The 22915-nt window shown below is 43.5% G+C and overlaps 1 protein-coding gene across 1 annotated transcript in view; it reads left to right on the forward strand.

The window, feature by feature from the left end:
- Positions 1-643: 643 nt before the first annotated feature.
- The window catches only part of LOC134653115 (ubiquitin carboxyl-terminal hydrolase 5), a 38730-nt gene continuing 16458 nt past the window's right edge, over positions 644-22915 (forward strand). The window contains exons 1-13 of the mRNA XM_063508421.1: positions 644-845; positions 3015-3140; positions 3871-4056; positions 5383-5489; positions 5797-5962; positions 8903-9070; positions 10266-10427; positions 12105-12208; positions 13680-13863; positions 15916-16127; positions 16565-16687; positions 17137-17251; positions 18489-18602. Coding sequence (XP_063364491.1) covers positions 741-845; positions 3015-3140; positions 3871-4056; positions 5383-5489; positions 5797-5962; positions 8903-9070; positions 10266-10427; positions 12105-12208; positions 13680-13863; positions 15916-16127; positions 16565-16687; positions 17137-17251; positions 18489-18602 — 1872 coding nt within the window. The 5' untranslated portion in view covers positions 644-740. The remainder of the gene's footprint in view (positions 846-3014; positions 3141-3870; positions 4057-5382; positions 5490-5796; positions 5963-8902; positions 9071-10265; positions 10428-12104; positions 12209-13679; positions 13864-15915; positions 16128-16564; positions 16688-17136; positions 17252-18488; positions 18603-22915) is intronic.

Raw genomic sequence — 22915 nt, forward strand, 5'->3', positions numbered from 1 at the left:
TGTCTATATTTGAAATGAGACAGTCCTTTGACAAACTATATTTATAAAATTATTTTAACATAAGTGGAGTCCAGACGAGACAATTTTTCGCCAATCTGATGAAATTGTCCGATTGAATCGCAAATGCCAATTTGATTCCCCGATCAAATCAGCAGGTGCGGACACAAAATACTAATTTTATTTTCGAAATTAGTATCTATGGATTCTATGGAATGCAAATTGGTGATTAAGTTGTGTACGTGTGGACGCTAGATGAGATTGATGCCAATTATTTTCCTGATCAAATCGGTCGATTTGCCCAGCTCGTCTGGATACGGCGGTATTTGCCATTTGTTGCAAGGTCTATAGAAGCCTTAAAAAAACATTTTTTTTCAGCGGCAACATTTTTAATACAAACGTCATATTAAATAGTGATGCACATTGGGAATACGTTCAATTATATCGATATTTCTACACTAAATCACTTGTTAATCAAAGGGAAACATAGATTTTAGATTTTATTATTTTGCCATTTATTTGTTTACAAGTTGGAACAATTTAGGCTACAATTAAGGCAATGAATTCGTAATTTTTAAGTTACTACATAAATAATACGTAAACTTGTACTTTCATGAAATATCATTTCGATATTCGATATTTCATTACCACATCACTTTAATATTTTTGGTGCGACGGACGGACGCCGGGGACATTTCGATTGCAAAAATTCGATTTAAAATTCTTATTAATTGATATTAATCATGGCGTCAATAGATTTATTAACACCACATCTTTCTAAGATCAAGATACCGGCCCCCGGGCAATTGATTTACAAGGACGAATGCGTGTATTCCTTCGATAATCCAGTGAGTTGCATTTTCTTAATATTATAACCTCACCATTGTTTTCGTTTGATTGTGCTATTAATTCTTCCATTTCGATAAGACATGTTCAGTTGCGTTCTGATTTAAACTGTTAATCCGAATTAAATATAATTCGTAATTTAAATCCAGTCTAACCATTTATTATAAACAGTTACAACGTAAACTAGGTAGGCACGACAGTGTTCTCATTAAAATACTTAGTATTCATGAAGTTCTTAACAGCCTGATATACATTAGCAATAACATTAAACAAGGATGTCTTCACGCCGCCAGTGGAGTCCGTACAAAATAGCTGGGAGACGTAGCTATCAAGCAAGACTGGACTCCAGAATAAGATGTTATACAACAGTTCCCTGCTGGCTAATGTATAATTTTTCGATTTCTTCACATCCAGAAGATGTATCTTAGTTAAAATAAAGATTGAAATCATTACAGGAACAAAGAAACTGACTATAGCTAAAATAAACATGTAAAGAAGCATATTCTTAGATTCTATGTAACAAATTTTCATGCAGTTCTCATTTAATTTTGGTTTCCGATACAATGGAGCACTTGTCACATTCATGTTGAAGTTAGTGAAATTACTCACTATTTTATAAACATTCTCTATTACAGAGTTAATAACTGTTAAATTGTCTTTAGTCTCTATATTGTCATACACCTTTACATAGTTAGGGTTAAAATATTTCCGAAGCTCTATGGTAAAGTTGTCTGAAGGTACCAAGCATGAACTGTTAGTAACCTCCATCATTGCCATACAAGTGTCACTATAACTTTGTATATCCCGTTTCATTGTCACTTGGTTAACTCCCATTGGATACATAAAAAGTGTGAGCAGGACAGGTATAATCCACTGTAAAACGATCACAAAAGAAGAAAAATACTTCTTCCAGAAACTTTTCACTTTTATTCTGACGCTATGAAGCTGCCGAGATTCCATATTTATTTCTTGGACAATATTTTCCTCATCTTTTCTCTTCATTTCCATCAGCTTCTTGTAATGCATGTAGTTATCGATGACAAGACTTAGAAATCCATTGACAAAAGGTATTACCAAAGGTCCGAAGCTCATAAAAACAGTCCAGTACCCACAAGGAGCTTCATTTCCAATGAAAATCATTTCTGCCATCCGTAGTTCCATGTCAGACATAGATACATTTACCGGTCTCAAATTGTAAACTGCTCTTACTATAAAAGAAATTCCGATGCACATCAAAATAACATTTTCCGATAAGAGCATAGTTGAAAACTTGTTTCGCTCCTTCACCACTTTTTTCAGGTTGAGCAAACTTAGTGAGAATCCACTTAGGGTTAAGAAAGTCCCTAAGTATAAGTCGGTGGATTGGAACATTGTTGCTTTGTGTAGAGTTTGTAGTGAAATGTGGACCCACATGATGTAGTGTGGATGTTATCAGTGTGCAAATTATAGGGGCTGGAACTGTAAACAGTAAAAAAGGTAGTGATAACATTTAAGTGTGGTTAAAAATCAATAAAGTAATGCATATTTTTAAAATTTACATATGAGCTTTATCAAGGTGAATAAGTTAAGCCCCGTTTCCATATCGCGCAAACCATCGAACATTGGCGCATCGAGTTGGCTCGCGCGGCAGCCCGGTATCCATTGCTGCCGCGCGAGCCATTGTTCGATGGTTTGCCGCGCGATATGGAGACGGGGCTTTAGGTTAAATTGTAAATTTTCAAGTACCTATTTGAATATATTAACATTCAAGTTAAGGATGCTGTTACAGAAACAGTAAGAAATGTGAAGATGCAGGTTTTCTTGTTAGAAATTTATATTTATTTTATAGTTATATGTATTTTTGTTTTTAATGCTACAGTTAAAACTGTTTATATCGACATCCCTAATCACGACGAACTCTATATAACAACGAAATAATGATTGCGTGTCAAGGTGCGATATGAATCTTCAATGTGGGTTATAGCAACTATCAGTTCTAACAAGTATTCAAACAACCATCAACTACCATAAAATTCATCAGTCCCTTCAATATTGTTATAAACGGTTTTGACTGTATTTGCCATTACTAAAATTAAATTTATAAAAGTCTGATGAAAGAAATAAGAAAGTTAAATCACTTAAGATTTTTTTAGAGTCGCCGTCATTATAACAGTCTATTGTTTACCTTACAGGAGTCGGAGACTGGTCTGTATGTGTCGCTGGTGTCGTTCCTGGGCTTCGGTCGCAACTATGTGGAGCAGTACTTCCAGAAAACTGGCAACGCTGTCTTCCTGCACATTCACCGAGAGAAAGTACCTGTATGTACCAGTCTTTACACACTTTTACTTAGCTCTAGCAGTGGCTAAAATGATGATGGTGATTTGTCTACAGTTGCCATCAGATATATCGGAACGGTCAAGGCGCTCACCAATATCTGAACACGCCTCTATTGTCAAGGCGTTAGAGTGCTTGTTCAGATATTGTGAACACCTTGGCCGCTCCGATGGCGACTGTACATATACTAGATGCGAATTTTGAACTACTTCCCAGTGTCTTTCTTAAAATTTAGCATATTTGATAACAATAAGGGACATGGCACACTGCGTCCGAGTGGAACGTCGCTATAATACGCGCATAGCGTTGTCTCGCTCAAACTTCGCCACGACGTGCGAATCGGACGCACGATTGGCTCGAATTCGAACTAGCACAATTTCTTAGTGCCCGTAAGGCCCGTCCTTATAGTTCGTTTTTTTTAGCATTAGAAAGAACTTGAAAGAAGATAAGCGATTTTGACATGTCTTTTAATTGAAAAACACTTTTTAAAAATCAATAACTATTACTTATGAAAGCAGAAGACTATAAAAGATCGTATTAGATTCATAATTGTTACATATTTACCGTAACTTATTTTTAAAATGTGTTTTTCAATTAAAAGACACATCAAGATTGTTTACCAAATTTCTAATGCTAAAAAAAACGAAGTATAGATATAATTATGCCAATGATTTTTTTATTTAAATAAAACACAGTTTCAAGTCTTTTTCTTAGGTACCAGAGCCAGAGCAAACCGGTGACGGCCCAGAGAAGAAGATCACCCGACTGGCAATAGGTGTGGAGGGTGGTTTCGACCCCACCTGCAGCAAACCGAAATTCACCTACACCGACCACTACAATGTGGTAGTGCTGCCTGGCTTCCATACATTCCCGTGGCCGGATCCTACGCTACCTGAACAGGTGAGTTAAAAGACAGGGGGTTCCCTAGACCCATTGGAAACGAAGTTGGAGGGTAGTTTCGACCCCACCTGCAGCAAGCCGAAATTCACCTACACCGACCACTACAATGTGGTAGTGCTGCCTGGCTTCCATACATTCCCGTGGCCGGATCCTACGCTACCTGAACAGGTGAGTTAAAAGACGGGGTTCCCTAGACCCATTGGACACGAAGTTGGAGGGTGGTTTCGACCCCACCTGCAACAAGCCGAAGTTCACGTACACTGACCACTACAATGTGGTAGTGCTGCCTGGCTTCCATACATTCCCGTGGCCGGATCCTACGCTACCTGAACAGGTGAGTTAAAAGACGGGGTTCCCTAGACCCATTGGACACGAAGTTGGAGGGTGGTTTCGACCCCACCTGCAACAAGCCGAAGTTCACGTACACTGACCACTACAATGTGGTAGTGCTGCCTGGCTTCCATACATTCCCGTGGCCGGATCCTACGCTACCTGAACAGGTGAGTTAAAAGACAGGGGGTTCCCAAGACCCATAGGACACGAAGTTGGAGGGTGGTTTCGGCCCCACCTGCAACAAGCCGAAATTCACCTACACTGACCACTACAATGTGGAATGTGTTAGTGCTGCCTGGCTTCCATACATTCCCGTGGCCGGATCCTACGCTACCTGAACAGGTGAGTTAAAAGACAGGGGGTTCCCTAGACCCATTGGACACGAAGTTGGAGGGTGGTTTCGACCCCACCTGCAACATGCAGAAATTCACCTACACTGACCACTACAATGTGGTAGTGCTGCCTGGCTTCCATACATTCCCGTGGCCGGATCCTACGCTGCCCGAACAAGTGAGTCAACTCTGTTAGTTCTATTACCCCGAAAAATGGCTTAAATGTAATCGGTTCCTTTAAACCTATTGGTCACCAACGCCGCGTTGATTTGCTTAGTCATTAAATATGTAGGTATGTATGTATGTACAGTCAGCATAAAATAGACAATGACGGTAAAAGACTTAAAAGAGGCAAAATATATCGTAACATTGTAACACACCTTTGTTTCCATAGAAATAAAGATTTGTTCCGATCTTCCAATATATTTGTATTTAGCCGTTACTAACTATTTAATGCTGACTGTACCTACCTTGAGAAAGTAGTGGGCTTTAAATTCGTCAGTTCGTGTCTAGCAAGCGGCGTTTATCATACCTAAATGTCTGTGAAAACGATCAAGCTGAAGTTAATTGTGTTTGTTATGAAGATGAAACAGGTTTTTCCAAATTTTATCAGGGCAGGCGACTAAGTTTTTTATAGTAGTGACAAATAACATTGTTGCAGGTGAGAAAATCAGTGCAAGCCGTCATAGATGCGGAATCGCCCTTCAAGATAGCTGAGATGAACGCGCTCGCGGGCACTTGGGACGGCGAGGCGCGCGAAGTATCCGTGTAAGTTTCACAAGACATATTCAAATATTTCTTGGAATATTGTGACTGTGTTACTATACACACGCACTATCTAGCCATAAGCTCTGCGCGTTTGAGGGTGCCACGTTGTGGCCTATATCGAAAATTGAGAACTTTACATTGACACTTCACGACATAACTATATAGGTAGATAAGCCGATTACGCGTTGTAGGGACTACCTTCTTGTGGCTGAAATCGAAATGCAATTAGCTTTATGAATTGTCTAATAACTGAATGTCAATAAGGACAAGAAAGTAAGCTAGGTTTATACCTTGGCATTTCTTCCAGACACGCCGTGAGCCTAAAGCAACTGGACAACGGCGTAAAAATCCCGCCTTCCGGCTGGAAGTGCGCCAAGTGTGACCTGACCACCAACCTGTGGCTCAACCTGACCGACGGCGCGGTGCTCTGCGGCCGGCGCTTCTTCGACGGCTCCGGGGGGAACGAGCACGCGGTAATATTACAGTGAGCTTCTGATGTAAGAGAGAGAGAGAGGTAGTGTGCCAAGTGTGACCTGACCACCAACCTGTGGCTCAACCTGACCGACGGCGCGGTGCTCTGCGGCCGGCGCTTCTTCGACGGCTCCGGGGGGAACGAGCACGCGGTAATATTACAGTGAGCTTCTGATGTAAGAGAGAGAGAGAGGTAGTGTGCCAAGTGTGACCTGACCACCAACCTGTGGCTCAACCTGACCGACGGCGCGGTGCTCTGCGGCCGGCGCTTCTTCGACGGCTCCGGGGGGAACGAGCACGCGGTAATATTACAGTGAGCTTCTGATGTAAGAGAGAGAGAGAGGTAGTGTGCCAAGTGTGACCTGACCACCAACCTGTGGCTCAACCTGACCGACGGCGCGGTGCTCTGCGGCCGGCGCTTCTTCGACGGCTCCGGGGGGAACGAGCACGCGGTAATATTACAGTGAGCTTCTGATGTAAGAGAGAGAGAGAGGGAGTGCGCCAAGTGTGACCTGACCACCAACCTGTGGCTCAACCTGACCGACGGCGCGGTGCTCTGCGGCCGGCGCTTCTTCGACGGCTCCGGGGGGAACGAGCACGCGGTAAGATCATTACAGTGAGCTTCTGATGTAAGAGAGAGAGAGAGGGAGTGCTCCAAGTGTGACCTGACCACCAACCTGTGGCTCAACCTGACCGACGGCGCGGTGCTCTGCGGCCGGCGCTTCTTTGACGGCTCCGGGGGGAACGAGCACGCGGTAAGATCATTACAGTGAGCTTCTGATGTAAGAGAGAGAGAGAGGGAGTGCGCCAAGTGTGACCTGACCACCAACCTGTGGCTCAACCTGACCGACGGCGCAGTGCTCTGCGGCCGGCGCTTCTTCGACGGCTCCGGGGGGAACGAGCACGCGGTAATATTACAGTGAGCTTCTGATGTAAGAGAGAGAGAGAGGGAGTGCGCCAAGTGTGACCTGACCACCAACCTGTGGCTCAACCTGACCGACGGCGCGGTGCTCTGCGGCCGGCGTTTCTTCGACGGCTCCGGGGGGAACGAGCACGCGGTAAGATCATTACAGTGAGCTTCTGATGTAAGAGAGAGAGAGAGGAAGTGCGCCAAGTGTGACCTGACCACCAACCTGTGGCTCAACCTGACCGACGGCGCGGTGCTCTGCGGCCGGCGCTTCTTCGACGGCTCCGGGGGGAACGAGCACGCGGTAATATTACAGTGAGCTTCTGATGTAAGAGAGAGAGAGAGGTAGTGTGCCAAGTGTGACCTGACCACCAACCTGTGGCTCAACCTGACCGACGGCGCGGTGCTCTGCGGCCGGCGCTTCTTCGACGGCTCCGGGGGGAACGAGCACGCGGTAAGATCATTACAGTGAGCTTCTGATGTAAGAGAGAGAGAGAGGGAGTGCGCCAAGTGTGACCTGACCACCAACCTGTGGCTCAACCTGACCGACGGCGCGGTGCTCTGCGGCCGGCGCTTCTTCGACGGCTCCGGGGGGAACGAGCACGCGGTAATATTACAGTGAGCTTCTGATGTAAGAGAGAGAGAGAGGTAGTGCGCCAAGTGTGACCTGACCACCAACCTGTGGCTCAACCTGACCGACGGCGCGGTGCTCTGCGGCCGGCGCTTCTTCGACGGCTCTGGGGGGAACGAGCACGCGGTAAGATCATTACAGTGAGCTTCTGATGTAAGAGAGAGAGAGAGAGGTAGTGCGCCAAGTGTGACCTGACCACCAACCTGTGGCTCAACCTGACCGACGGCGCGGTGCTCTGCGGCCGGCGCTTCTTTGACGGCTCCGGGGGGAACGAGCACGCGGTAATATTACAGTGAGCTTCTGATGTAAGAGAGAGAGAGAGGTAGTGCGCCAAGTGTGACCTGACCACCAACCTGTGGCTCAACCTGACCGACGGCGCGGTGCTCTGCGGCCGGCGCTTCTTCGACGGCTCCGGGGGGAACGAGCACGCGGTAAGATCATTACAGTGAGCTTCTGATGTAAGAGAGAGAGAGAGAGGTAGTGTGCCAAGTGTGACCTGACCACCAACCTGTGGCTCAACCTGACCGACGGCGCGGTGCTCTGCGGCTGGCGCTTCTTTGACGGCTCCGGGGGGAACGAGCACGCGGTAATATTACAGTGTGCTTCTGATGTAAGAGAGAGAGAGAGGTAGTGCGCCAAGTGTGACCTGACCACCAACCTGTGACTCAACCTGACCGACGGCGCGGTGCTCTGCGGCCGGCGCTTCTTCGACGGCTCCGGGGGGAACGAGCACGCGGTAAGATCATTACAGTGAGCTTCTGATGTAAGAGAGAGAGAGAGAGTGCGCCAAGTGTGACCTGACCACCAACCTGTGGCTCAACCTGACCGACGGCGCGGTGCTCTGCGGCCGGCGCTTCTTTGACGGCTCCGGGGGGAACGAGCACGCGGTAATATTACAGTGAGCTTCTGATGTAAGAGAGAGAAAGAAGTCCCTCTATTTTTCCTCACTACAGACATCCCATAACATTTTACCTTCATGACGGGTTGGAATCTGATGAAAGGGTGTACAAATGACTAAGAACTTGAGAAGCTAAACACTGATTTGGTTTAATTTCAGGTTAGTTAACAACACTCACAATGGAGACTTTCGTGTGAATTGAACATATGTAAACTTTTGATAGGTAGTAACGTTCTTAGATTAGATATATTTTACCTCATTATAGGGTGATGCTGTAAAGTTGGCCGGTCGAAGTATTTAGCAGATGGTGCAACTATAGCTTGCCCTGTCAATCCCTAGAATTGTGTGAAATTTTTGTTTTTTTAATGCCCTGGATGCCTTTAAGTCAAATCTCATAGAAAAAGGTGCCCCTTTGATGGCGCCATCTATGCAAATCTTTGACAGTTGCCAACCCCATTCGTTTACTTCCCTTTTCTCATGTTATCTTTTCAACATTTTTTCCCCAGGTCGAACACTACCGCGAAACGGGCTACCCGCTGGCCGTGAAACTGGGCACCATCACCGCCGAGGGCAAAGGCGATGTCTTCTCTTACGCTGAAGACGATATGGTTGAAGACCCGTACCTGGCCGACCATCTCAAACACTTCGGCATCAACGTTCAGCAACTGCAGAAGGTACTGCAAATAACTTTCAGAGCGGGACATCGTTATATTCGTGCATGACGCTGTCTCGCTCACACGTTGCGGTCTGCGTTGTCTATGAAGGGCAGAGTTACTGCCAAGGGCAAAGGCGACGTCTTCTCTTACGCTGAAGACGATATGGTTGAAGACCCGTACCTGGCCGACCATCTCAAACACTTCGGCATCAACGTTCAGCAACTGCAGAAGGTACTGCAAATAACTTTCAGAGCGGGACATTGTTATATACGTGCGTGGCGCTGTCTCGCTCACACGTTGCGGTCTGCGTTGTCTATGAAGGGCAGAATTACTGCCAAGGGCAAGGGCGACGTCCTCTTACGCAGAGGACGATATGGTCGAAGACCCGTACCTGGCCGACCATCTCAAACACTTCGGCATCAACGTTCAGCAACTGCAGAAGGTACTGCAAATAACTTTCAGAGCGGGACATCGTTATATCCGTGCATGACGCTGTCTCGCTCACACGTTGCGGTCTGCGTTGTCTATGAAGGGCAGAATTACTGCCAAGGGCAAGGACAACGTCTTCTGTCTTACGCTGAAGACGATATGGTTGAAGACCCGTACCTCACGTACCTGGCCGACGTTCGATTTGCCGTTCATAAGCTCATTGTAATATGCCTATTTGAATAAACTATTTTTTATCTTTATTGTGTGTGTGTGTGTATTTTTATCTATAGTGTGTTTGTTGCTGAACATAACTTTTAGATAAGGGTATTCCACCTGTCCAATTTCTTTGTCCAATCCAATGTGTATTTGCGTCACACGTTTTGCTTACTGAGATAGTGAGACGCAATGTATATTGGACCAAGAAATTGGACAGGTGGAATACCTTCCTAAGCCCAACGCTTTCATTATAGGGCTTCCACCATGTTTTGTGGAAATGAATTATCATACGTCATCTATTGACGTACATTGTTATATTTTATACAGACAGTGATACCAGCACCATCTACATTGGTACAATCAATGCATCTTGGAACACCCAACAGCACCTTTAAGGGGTACAATATTTGCCTGTCACTTAAACGCAAAAGGTGACAGCTCCGAACATCTGACAGGTTGATATCATCCAGCGGACTGATCATCAGTGAGCCCCTAGTCGCTCTTTCTGTCAACGACTATAGAAATTTAGTTCTCCAACTATTCGTGAAATACAGCTTTTATTCCACAGACCGACAAATCCATGGTGGAGCTGGAACTTGAGCTGAACCAGCGCACCGGTGAATGGAACACCCTCCAGGAGTCAGGCAGTTCCTTGCAGCCTCTGCACGGACCCTCGCTCACAGGGTTGACCAACCTGGGCAACTCTTGTTACATCAACAGCGTACTACAGGTTAGTGATAAGTTGATATCACTCCATTTAATAACTTTGGATCACTCTCAGGAGTCCGGCAGTTCCTTGAGGCCTCTGCACGGACCCTCGCTCACAGGGTTGACTAACCTGGGCAACTCTTGTTACATCAACAGCGTACTACAGGTTAGTGATAAGTTGATATCACTCCATTTAATAACTTTGGATCACTCTCAGGAGTCCGGCAGTTCCTTGAGGCCTCTGCACGGACCCTCGCTCACAGGGTTGACCAACCTGGGCAACTCTTGTTACATCAACAGCGTACTACAGGTTAGTGATAAGTTGATATCACTCCATTTAATAACTTTGGAACACTCTCAGGAGTCCGGCAGTTCCTTGAGGCCTCTGCACGGACCCTCGCTCACAGGGTTGACCAACCTGGGCAACTCTTGTTACATCAACAGCGTACTACAGGTTAGTGATAAGTTGATATCACTCCATTTAATAACTTTGGATCACTCTCAGGAGTCCGGCAGTTCCTTGAGGCCTCTGCACGGACCCTCGCTCACAGGGTTGACCAACCTGGGCAACTCTTGTTACATCAACAGCGTACTACAGGTTAGTGATAAGTTGATATCACTCCATTTAATAACTTTGGATCACTCTCAGGAGTCCGGCAGTTCCTTGAGGCCTCTGCACGGACCCTCGCTCACAGGGTTGACCAACCTGGGCAACTCTTGTTACATCAACAGCGTACTACAGGTTAGTGATAAGTTGATATCACTCCATTTAATAACTTTGGATCACTCTCAGGAGTCCGGCAGTTCCTTGAGGCCTCTGCACGGACCCTCGCTCACAGGGTTGACCAACCTGGGCAACTCTTGTTACATCAACAGCGTACTACAGGTTAGTGATAAGTTGATATCACTCCATTTAATAACTTTGGATCACTCTCAGGAGTCCGGCAGTTCCTTGAGGCCTCTGCACGGACCCTCGCTCACAGGGTTGACCAACCTGGGCAACTCTTGTTACATCAACAGCGTACTACAGGTTAGTGATAAGTTGATATCACTCCATTTAATAACTTTGGAACACTCTCAGGAGTCGGGCAGTTTCTTATAGTCAGCAAACGAGCAGACGAGCCGCCTGATGGGAAGCGGTCATCGTCGCCCATGGACATAAGCAACATCACAGGCGCCACTTCACATCACTTAAACGTTGCCGACCCTTGAGAACCCTAAGGCTTAGCACCACTGCGGTTTTTAAAAAGCGGTTCCGCTACCGCAAAAAATGTAACGTACGGCATTCTTTATAAGCGCACGCACTTGCGATTTAAGAATGCTGTACGTTACATTTTTTGCGGTAGCGGAACCGCTTTTTAAAAACCACAGTGCGTGCTAAGCCTAAATACCCTTGCTCACTGGACTGAGTAATCTCGGCAACTTCTCTAGTCTCCTAAAGCCCAGCCATACAAAAGAAAAACCCACCTCTAGCCTCCTAAAGCCCAGCGGAAAAACCCAAAATTTTCCACTGAAAAAGTACTAAATGAATTTGCTTTACTTTGTAATTGCATTCTTGAAATTTCTCGGTAACTTACCTACAGCAAGTAGAAAAGTTAAGTACATTTTTTTTATATTAATCTATGACTGATCGATTCAAGACAAAAACTTCTGTCTGGCAATAGCAATAAAGTATGTGTATTAACGTGTCGTGTCGCAGGTGATATTCCGCATGCCTGACTTCGTGCGGCGCTTCGTGGAGGGCGCGCCCGAGATCTTCGCCTCCTTCCCCGAGGACCCCGTCAACGACTTTAACGTACAGACGTGAGGAATTATTACCAATATCAATAGTCCTATGTTACGCTAAGTCATAGAGAAATATAGTAAGACAAGAGTGCTCACTCCATACATCAGTTCAGACTATTAATTTCAGTGTCTACATCTAGCATCGAGTAGCGGAACTTTCAGTACTGCTACTTGACAATAGATGTAGCACCGACCGGAAAGCCTTATCTCAACAGCATAAGACTTTCCGGTCGGTGCTACATCTATTGTCAAGTAGCAGTACTGATAGTTCCGCTACTCGATGATAGATGCTAATAGTCTTTTTGGTACTAAAACTGATGTATGGAGTGAGCACTCTTATGTATTTTTTTCTCTATGGCTAAGTGCTACCTGCCACACATAGTCACTGCCACATCGGTCTAACCCAGTGGTGGGCAAAGTACGGCCCGCGGGCCAGCTCCGGCCCGCGAATGGATTTTATCCGGCCCGCCGCCGGTCCTTAGAAATAATTAATATATGGCATTGGCACACGATTCAAAACTAAATCGCAAATCAAAATAAATTTTGGCTACAATTCTGGCCCTCCACTTAAATTTCCTAAACTTTCTGGCCCCCTATGAAGAAAGTTTGCCCACCACTGGTCTAACCTTAGCGTGGACAGAGGTTCCCAAAAATAACATAGCATTGTGATTTTACGTCACGATGGAGTATTTTGAGTTTGAGAAAACTTATTTCTCTGATTGCATCGTTTGACCCATACAAAACAAACTAATGTCCCAGAAAATTCATTAAGTTCATTAAGTCTCATTAAGAGGACTGTATATTTTCTATTAAAATAAGGGTGCAATGTTGCAAGCATAGTAGGCACTGGTTTTTTGAGTATTTTCTCTTGTTCATTCATTTGTTATGTACAACTATAAGGTTACACCTTTTTTATTATTTTTCAATTGTACCTCGATACAATTTGTAGATTAGGAAACTATAGGTCTATAAAGAAATCAATTTGTAGCTATTAGCTAAGTTGCTCATATGTTTATTATAAGACTTTGTTTCTCAGTAAATTAAAAAAAAAAGTCATAACAGAAATAGTATTCCCGTACGTAAGTAACATATTTGTTTAACTACCTGAGTAACCATTACATGTTGCCGAGGAAGTAAAAATTAGAAATTCAAATATATAACACATTTTTTTTTAATCTTGTCCTCTTTTATATCTATATCCATGCATAGAGAAAGTGGTGATAAATGTTTTTTGGAGGGACCGATTATAACTTATATAAACAATGTTACTCTCTCACTAACTCTTGTATATGTCACCGTAAGATTGTGAACCCGTTAGTATTATAATCTCGCTAGTTACATTATAAACTGACGGTAGGGAGATTATAATCTAACCTAACCTACGTTAGATTATAATCTCCCTACCGTCAGTTTATAATGTAACTAGCGAGATTATAATCTGACGAGTGTTTACAATTTTACGGTGACGCTAAACGCGCTTCACTTTCAGCGCTAAACTAGGCGTCGGTCTAGTCTCCGGCCGCTACTCGCAGCCAGGCGACACGGACGGCACCCAACCCGGCGTCGCCTGTCACATGTTCCGCAACCTAGTCGGCAAGGACCACCCCGAGTTCCAGTCCAAGCGGCAACAGGACGCCCACGAGTTCTACCTGCATCTACTGACACTGTTACAGGTAGATAACATGTAGACACAGACAGTGTACAACCCGGCGTCGCCTGTCACATGTTCCGCAACCTAGTCGGCAAGGACCACCCCGAGTTCCAGTCCAAGCGGCAACAGGACGCCCACGAGTTCTACCTGCATCTACTGACACTGTTACAGGTAGATAACATGTAGACACAGACAGTGTACAACCCGGCGTCGCCTGTCACATGTTCCGCAACCTAGTCGGCAAGGACCACCCCGAGTTCCAGTCCAAGCGGCGGCAGGACGCCCACGAGTTCTACCTGCATCTACTGACACTGTTACAGGTAGATAACATGTAGACACAGACAGTGTACAACCCGGCGTCGCCTGTCACATGTTCCGCAACCTAGTCGGCAAGGACCACCCCGAGTTCCAGTCCAAGCGGCAACAGGACGCCCACGAGTTCTACCTGCATCTACTGACACTGTTACAGGTAGATAACATGTAGACACAGACAGTGTACAACCCGGCGTCGCCTGTCACATGTTCCGCAACCTAGTCGGCAAGGACCACCCCGAGTTCCAGTCCAAGCGGCAACAGGACGCCCACGAGTTCTACCTGCATCTACTGACACTGTTACAGGTAGATAACATGTAGACACAGACAGTGTACAACCCGGCGTCGCCTGTCACATGTTCCGCAACCTAGTCGGCAAGGACCACCCCGAGTTCCAGTCCAAGCGGCAACAGGACGCCCACGAGTTCTACCTGCATCTACTGACACTGTTACAGGTAGATAACATGTAGACACAGACAGTGTACAACCCGGCGTCGCCTGTCACATGTTCCGCAACCTAGTCGGCAAGGACCACCCCGAGTTCCAGTCCAAGCGGCAACAGGACGCCCACGAGTTCTACCTGCATCTACTGACACTGTTACAGGTAGATAACATGTAGACACAGACAGTGTACAACCCGGCGTCGCCTGTCACATGTTCCGCAACCTAGTCGGCAAGGACCACCCCGAGTTCCAGTCCAAGCGGCGGCAGGACGCCCACGAGTTCTACCTGCATCTACTGACACTGTTACAGGTAGATAACATGTAGACACAGACGGTGTACAACCCGGCGTCGCCTGTCACATGTTCCGCAACCTAGTCGGCAAGGACCACCCCGAGTTCCAGTCCAAGCGGCAACAGGACGCCCACGAGTTCTACCTGCATCTACTGACACTGTTACAGGTAGATAACATGTAGACACAGACAGTGTACAACCCGGCGTCGCCTGTCACATGTTCCGCAACCTAGTCGGCAAGGACCACCCCGAGTTCCAGTCCAAGCGGCGGCAGGACGCCCACGAGTTCTACCTGCATGTACTGACACTGTTACAGGTAGATAACGTGTAGACACAGACGGTGTACAACCCGGCGTCGCCTGTCACATGTTCCGCAACCTAGTCGGCAAGGACCACCCCGAGTTCCAGTCCAAGCGGCAGCAGGACGCCCACGAGTTCTACCTGCATCTACTGACACTGTTACAGGTAGATATAGGCCTGGCCTACGAGTAGATTGAAGAGTATGTGAACTACACGCCGACGTTGCAGTTGGCTTGCAGTTCCCATAGAAATTACAGTCGGGTTACAGTCCGTCTGTATCGGCCCTTACCTAGTCGGCAAGGATCACCCGGAGTTCCAGTCCAAACGGCAGCAGGACACCTATTAGTTCTATCTTCATCTACTGCATCAATACAATGCGATATTGACATGATACCAGCTTATAATAACCAGGCATATACTAACGGCGTTATTCATAAATGTCTGCTAAGTTAATCAGCGGATGGTCGTCGTTTGTACCTCTCTATGGCATAACGACAGATAGAGACAAACGACGATTATGAACTTATTAAGTTAGCCGCCATTTATGACCAACACCATAAGAGTATAGTAAATGTTATCGATTTTAAGTTTGTAGAAACGACAAACGACTATGTTTGAAAATTTAATTTGATCTTATGGAAAGATTCATTAGTTCTGTGCTGAGTTATGTTAATCAGTCCATTGATTGTGATAGTGCAAAGGGCCTTAATATTTCCTGTATTCACAGCGCAACAGCCGACACAAGCCGAACCCAGCAGACTGCCTCCAGTTCATGGTTGAAGAACGCATGCGCTGCGGCGCGTCCGGGGCCGTCCGGTACACGTCTCGCCCCGAACACCACTTGCCGCTGCCCGTGCCGCTAGCACAGGCGACCAATCAGCAGCAAGTGCGAGAGTATGAAGCTAGGCGAACTGCTGCTGAAGCAGCCAATCAGCGTTTGTGAGTATTCCCTTGCGATATTAACGTGCACTTACTGCTGCCCGCACCACTTGCGCCGGCGACCAATCAGCCACAAGTGTGAGAGTATGAGGCAAGGCGGGCCGCTGCCGAAGCCGCTATCTAACTCCTGTGGGTACTTATTATTTAAATCGTGTTGAACGACTTAATTAGAGCTTAATAAGAAAGGGTGCTGGGAACCACTACGTACCACCCACTGTTACATATCTATTACAATACTGGTATTGTAATAGATATGTAACAGTGTAACAGGTATGTGTGACTGGTCACATAAGATAATTTGCTTTACCTATAGAGGAGACAACATTCTTCTGAACGTGCCAACGGACGTGTTTTGCCGTGACACTTAATTGAACTGTAGAAATGATTAAGTTTAATATCAAGAAAAGGCTAAATATTAATAATATTGTTTTTGTCAGGGACCCCTCCACCGTAGTCCGACCGCACATCCCGTTCTCTGCGTGCTTGGACAGCTTCATGCGGGAGGAGACGGTCGAACAGTTCTTCAGCAGCGCCGTCAACCAGAAGGTCACCGCTTACAAGTGAGTTTGATTTGAGGCACCAGTTGCTTTATCATTTGTATGAAAATATCCTGGTCACGGCACCAAATTGTAACCACACTTCTCCGAAAAAAGGTGGCTTGATGAATAAATAATTAAAGCCCAAATAAAAAGGATGATGTTCATTCACTATTTACGTCCTTTTAACGTATAGGTATTTTACTAGAGAATCAACAAGTATTTGACTAATTAACCTTATCTTGTTAGGTATATTTTAAAGTGTACGCCTAGTAAATTGAAGAGTTATTTAGGCACTTTCACTAAAACAACGCCGTTTTGACAGTTTGAGTAATACCACAAATATTATTTTCTCTCTTGTTTCTTGATATTGACAAAAAAATAAAGGTAACATTTATTCTCTTGCACTGCAATCTTTGTTGTGTTACATTACAATCTTTAGTAAGCTATTCTTAACTTTTGTAAAATTGTAGGACCACACGCTTATCAACGTTCCCTGACTACCTGCTGATTCAGCTAAAGAAGTTCACCATCAAGGAGGACTGGACGCCCGCCAAGCTCGATGTCGAAGTCGATATGCCGTGGGAGGTAGGAACTTACTGCCCTAGAGAGTATTAGGCGATAGTTAAACATTTTTTTTAATTGATTTGATACTTGTTTAACTCTGAAAGCGATCGTAAGTTTTGATCTTCATTCATAAACATTCGTAGTGCATCTATTTCCTTTTTATGGCAAACGAAAGTGACGCAACCACTCTAATTTTTTATAAATAAATTACAGTGTCAACTGCACATTCTGTTGTATTCTGCTTCGGTTTTGTTTTTATGTTCTGTGTTGTTTTGTATTTGTTTTAAGTGTCAATGGGTACACTGAAAATCAGCGTCGTAACACAACTCATGTGCTACGACACATGCTGAGTGTTATCCTTTTCTGGAACCCCTCGCAACATTGTTACTTACCTACTAATTTACCTAGATTTAAGCCTATTTTAGTGTTGTTGTGTATGTGTGTTTCGAATAAATTATCATTCATTCATTCATAATTACAAATACATAAAAAAGCAAAGCGCTGTAAAAGTGTGCGTCCAGATTGGGAGAATTCGCTAGCGCTCCCTATGCGAATTGCTCGCACAAATTATGACATCTTTTTCGGCCGCCTTTTCTCCAGATGTGGGTGCACTGTGACATCAAAGATTATATGTCATTGACCGAAGCGTAGCGAAGGTCTACGTTTTGACTCGGGCATTTTGCTTTTGTATGTCCGGATGTTCTCCTCTACAGGTCGCAATTCTTAACCGATTTTCGTGAAATTTTGTGACCGAATTCTATGACTAACTAAAATTTTTTTGTCGATCCGGTTTTTGGAATTTTTTCAAAATGGCGGAGTTATGATAGCTCCCGCCTAAACAAATAGTCGTATCGGTATCATAAGAGTTTTTTCTTTTTGAGATATGTTTATAGATTAAATGGCCAAAAATTCAGAAATCAGCTTTAGTAGGAACTATAATGGCGTATTTTGCAAACGTTCCTTAAATTGCGTATAGTTGTTTTTTATTTTATTTTTTTATTTTGAAAAAAATGAAAAATTTTGTATTTTTTATTTATCAAGCGCGGGTTAAGCGTATTCGTTTAATTTTTGTTTATAGCTTTATGTAGTTTTTAATTTTTTGTTTATATTACATGTACTATACCTATATTTTAATAAATATTTTTGCCATACATTTATTCAGTTTTAAGCTCTGCTCGCGTGGTCTACAGCTCACAGAGCCACTAGTTTACTTGGAGCGGGTAAGCGTGAAATGTTTTACCGGGTATATTTTGCTTAGGTGGAGCTATCCTGCCTGCGCGGGCGCGGACTGCAGCCCGGCGAGGCGGCGCTGCCCGACGCCGCACCCGACGCGCCGCCGCCCGCCTACGACGAGAGCCTGCTGGCGCAGCTGGTCAGTACCGTGTAGATCTTGGAGGATATAATCAAACGGAGACGCCATGTCTGTAATTTTCTGTACAAAACAGTCTGCCGATTTTTGCGGGGGAGGGGAACGTCAAATGTATGCGTAACGTAAAAATAGCCATGTCAGATAAACGTCAGTCCATACATTGTGTATGACCGTTGGCCGCCTATTTTCGACAGAGGGGAAAACCTGTTAATGGCTACTCCATTTAGTTGTATCCTCCAAGGTGTAAATAGATAGATAGATAGATAAAATCTTTATTCAACCACAACTTACATGTTTTGTGACACAATAAATAAATAACAAGAGGCAAAAAGAAAGTTGACAAGAGACAAAAAGAAGAAAGCAACATACAATTTGACACTAATAGCAGTAATAGCAATTTACATATTTATTTTACCTAAGTAGAGGGTCATGTGTTGTGTCATGGACTAACCTATTAGGACTCGCAATCGCCATTTTGAGTAGCGTGACTTTATATTTAGTTCCCAAAAGTATAGCAGATGTCTCTAGTAGTGTCAAATGTTGCAATAAGTGTGATTCTGTATCAATGCCATGTGACGGGTTGGAATGACAACTATCGTCATGCTCTCGTCTTGCCTCAATGTTGATAATATATTTCGTGAGATGGCGCTTCGACCATACCCCGTACTGAATTCGTTTCATTTGACGCATTTTTTTTGGATGTTTGATATTAAAAAAATATAAATATATTCATTCATATAAAATATAAATATAATAGCATTAGCGATGTCTTACTAATTTTAATAACTCGTAATACATTTTTCTGTCACATAATATTAATGTTACCGACGCGCGGTAACACGATACATTACATTTATAGTACATTATTGCAGAGGCCGGGAAAGAGCAATTCGTGGATGAGTTTCGATTTTGTCGGACGACGCGAAGCGGAGTCCGACAAAGAAGACGAATCCACGAATTGCTATTCCTGCCGAGGCATATATAGTGCTTTTCTCCAAACATGCGAGGAAATAAGCTCAAATAATAATTATTTAAGCATCAAGCATCACTCAAATCGAACCTTCACATCAAGAATGTCAAAAACAATTCCCCTCTAATTAATTTTTAAAAGTTAAAGGCACAAACTTATTCGGCCATTCAGTACCATTCAATATTCGTTCATTCAATATAATTGTGCAATATAGTTGGTCAAACCAATTTGTCAGTTAGTAAGAACCAGGAAAACTATACCCATCCTATTCTTTTGGGTGCTAGTACTAGAGTAAGACAAAGATAGTATGATTCTCTCTGTCTATGTTTGAAATGAGATAGTCCTTTGACAAACTATAAAAGCTTTAATATTAACACGGATTTAGATCCTTAAAAAATATATAAAAATAATCTTTGATTTTATTAAGCAGTATTCGCACGATCAGACACGAGCACAACGGTCTTGTAAGAACGAGACATGAAAGGCTTACTATCTCACTCTATCCTATAGCTTGAAATGATAGCTGATCGGGTCGTGTAGACGCGGCTCGCGGCTATAATAATTGGCTGTTTACGTTTTTTATTTTTAAAAAGTAAAAAACACTACAGTAATAAGTTATTACTGTAGTGTTTTTTTACTTCCCGTCCGCTAGAAAAGGACAGCGATAGTTTGATTTTTTTAAATTAGAGTTTGACAATAACGAAGATCTTCCCGTACTATTTTTGCTACAATAAGGTCATGGACTAACCTATTAGGACTCGCAATCGCCATTTTGAGTAGCGTGACTTTATATTTAGTTCCCAAAAGTATAGCAGATGTCTCTAGTAGTGTCAAATGTTGCAATAAGTGTGATTCTGTATCAATGCCATGTGACGGGTTGGAATGACAACTATCGTCATGCTCTCGTCTTGCCTCAATGTTGATAATATATTTCGTGAGATGGCGCTTCGACCATACCCCGTACTGAATTCGTTTCATTTGACGCATTTTTTTTGGATGTTTGATATTAAAAAAATATAAATATATTCATTCATATAAAATATAAATATAATAGCATTAGCGATGTCTTACTAATTTTAATAACTCGTAATACATTTTTCTGTCACATAATATTAATGTTACCGACGCGCGGTAACACGATACATTACATTTATAGTACATTATTGCAGAGGCCGGGAAAGAGCAATTCGTGGATGAGTTTCGATTTTGTCGGACGACGCGAAGCGGAGTCCGACAAAGAAGACGAATCCACGAATTGCTATTCCTGCCGAGGCATATATAGTGCTTTTCTCCAAACATGCGAGGAAATAAGCTCAAATAATAATTATTTAAGCATCAAGCATCACTCAAATCGAACCTTCACATCAAGAATGTCAAAAACAATTCCCCTCTAATTAATTTTTAAAAGTTAAAGGCACAAACTTATTCGGCCATTCAGTACCATTCAATATTCGTTCATTCAATATAATTGTGCAATATAGTTGGTCAAACCAATTTGTCAGTTAGTAAGAACCAGGAAAACTATACCCATCCTATTCTTTTGGGTGCTAGTACTAGAGTAAGACAAAGATAGTATGATTCTCTCTGTCTATGTTTGAAATGAGATAGTCCTTTGACAAACTATAAAAGCTTTAATATTAACACGGATTTAGATCCTTAAAAAATATATAAAAATAATCTTTGATTTTATTAAGCAGTATTCGCACGATCAGACACGAGCACAACGGTCTTGTAAGAACGAGACATGAAAGGCTTACTATCTCACTCTATCCTATAGCTTGAAATGATAGCTGATCGGGTCGTGTAGACGCGGCTCGCGGCTATAATAATTGGCTGTTTACGTTTTTTATTTTTAAAAAGTAAAAAACACTACAGTAATAAGTTATTACTGTAGTGTTTTTTTACTTCCCGTCCGCTAGAAAAGGACAGCGATAGTTTGATTTTTTTAAATTAGAGTTTGACAATAACGAAGATCTTCCCGTACTATTTTTGCTACAATAAGGTGAACATTTCCGAGCATATTGGAGAAAAGTATTTTTACCTATTTGTAATATATTTGATAAAGTTCTATTTTTTTATTGACATATTTATTTACACTGGGTACCATGACAACCTCAAATATTATACTCAACATATGTAACAAGTGCGAGTTGGACTCGCGCACGGAGGGTTCCGCACCATCAACGCGGCCAAGTGCGAGTCGGACTCGCCCATGAAGGGTTCCGTATTTAGGCGATTTATGACGTATTAAAAAAAAAACTACTTGCTAGATCTCGTTCAAACCAATTTTCGGTGGAAGTTTACATGGTAATGTACATCATATATTTTTTTTAGTTTTATCATTCTCTTATTTTAGAAGTTAGGGGGGGGGGGACACACATTTTACCACTTTGGAAGTGTCTCTCGCGCAAACTATTCAGTTTAGAAAAAAATGATATTAGGAACCTCAATATCATTTTTGAAGACCTATCCATAGATACCCCATACGTATGGGTTTGATGAAAAAAAAATTTTTGAGTTTCAGTTCGAAGTATGGGGAACCCCAAAAATTAATTGTTATTTTTCTATTTTTGTGTGAAAATCTTAATGCGGTTCACAGAATACATCTACTTACCAAGTTTCAACAGTATAGTTCTTATAGTTTCGGAGAAAAGTGGCTGTGACATACGGACGGACAAACAGACGGACAGACAGACAGACATGACGAATCTATAAGGGTTCCGTTTTTTGCCATTTGGCTACGGAACCCTAAAAATAGAGCAAAACAAGCAAAAAACGGTCACCCATCCAAGTACTGACCCCGCCCGACGTTGCTTAACTTCGGTCAAAAATCACGTTTGTTGTATGGGAGCCCCACTTAAATCTTTATTTTATTCTGTTTTTAGTATTTGTTGTTATAGCGGCAACAGAAATACATCATCTGTGAAAATTTCAACTGTCTAGCTATCACGGTTCGTGAGATACAGCCTGGTGACAGACGGACGGACGGACAGCGGAGTCTTAGTAATAGGGTCCCGTTTTTACCCTTTGGGTACGGAACCCTAAAAAGGTAAGTAATGCATAAAGGCGTATCCAGACTAGTCAATTTTTCGCCAGTCTGATAAAATTCTCCGATCGAATCAGGCCGAGCGGACGCAAATACCAATTTGATTCCCCGATCAAATAAGCAGGTGCGGACACAAAAATGCCAATTTTCACAGTAATTATCTATGGAATGCAAATTGGTGATTTAATTTGTGTACCTACGTGTGGATGCTAAATGAGATTGGCCAATTAGTGGGTATCCAGACGGGACTGATCAAATCAGTCGATTTGTTCAGGAAAATATTTGGCCAATCTTATCTTG

This window comes from Cydia amplana, chromosome 12 (assembly GCF_948474715.1).
Source record: "Cydia amplana chromosome 12, ilCydAmpl1.1, whole genome shotgun sequence".
In the NCBI taxonomy this organism is placed as follows: Eukaryota; Metazoa; Arthropoda; class Insecta; order Lepidoptera; family Tortricidae; genus Cydia; species Cydia amplana.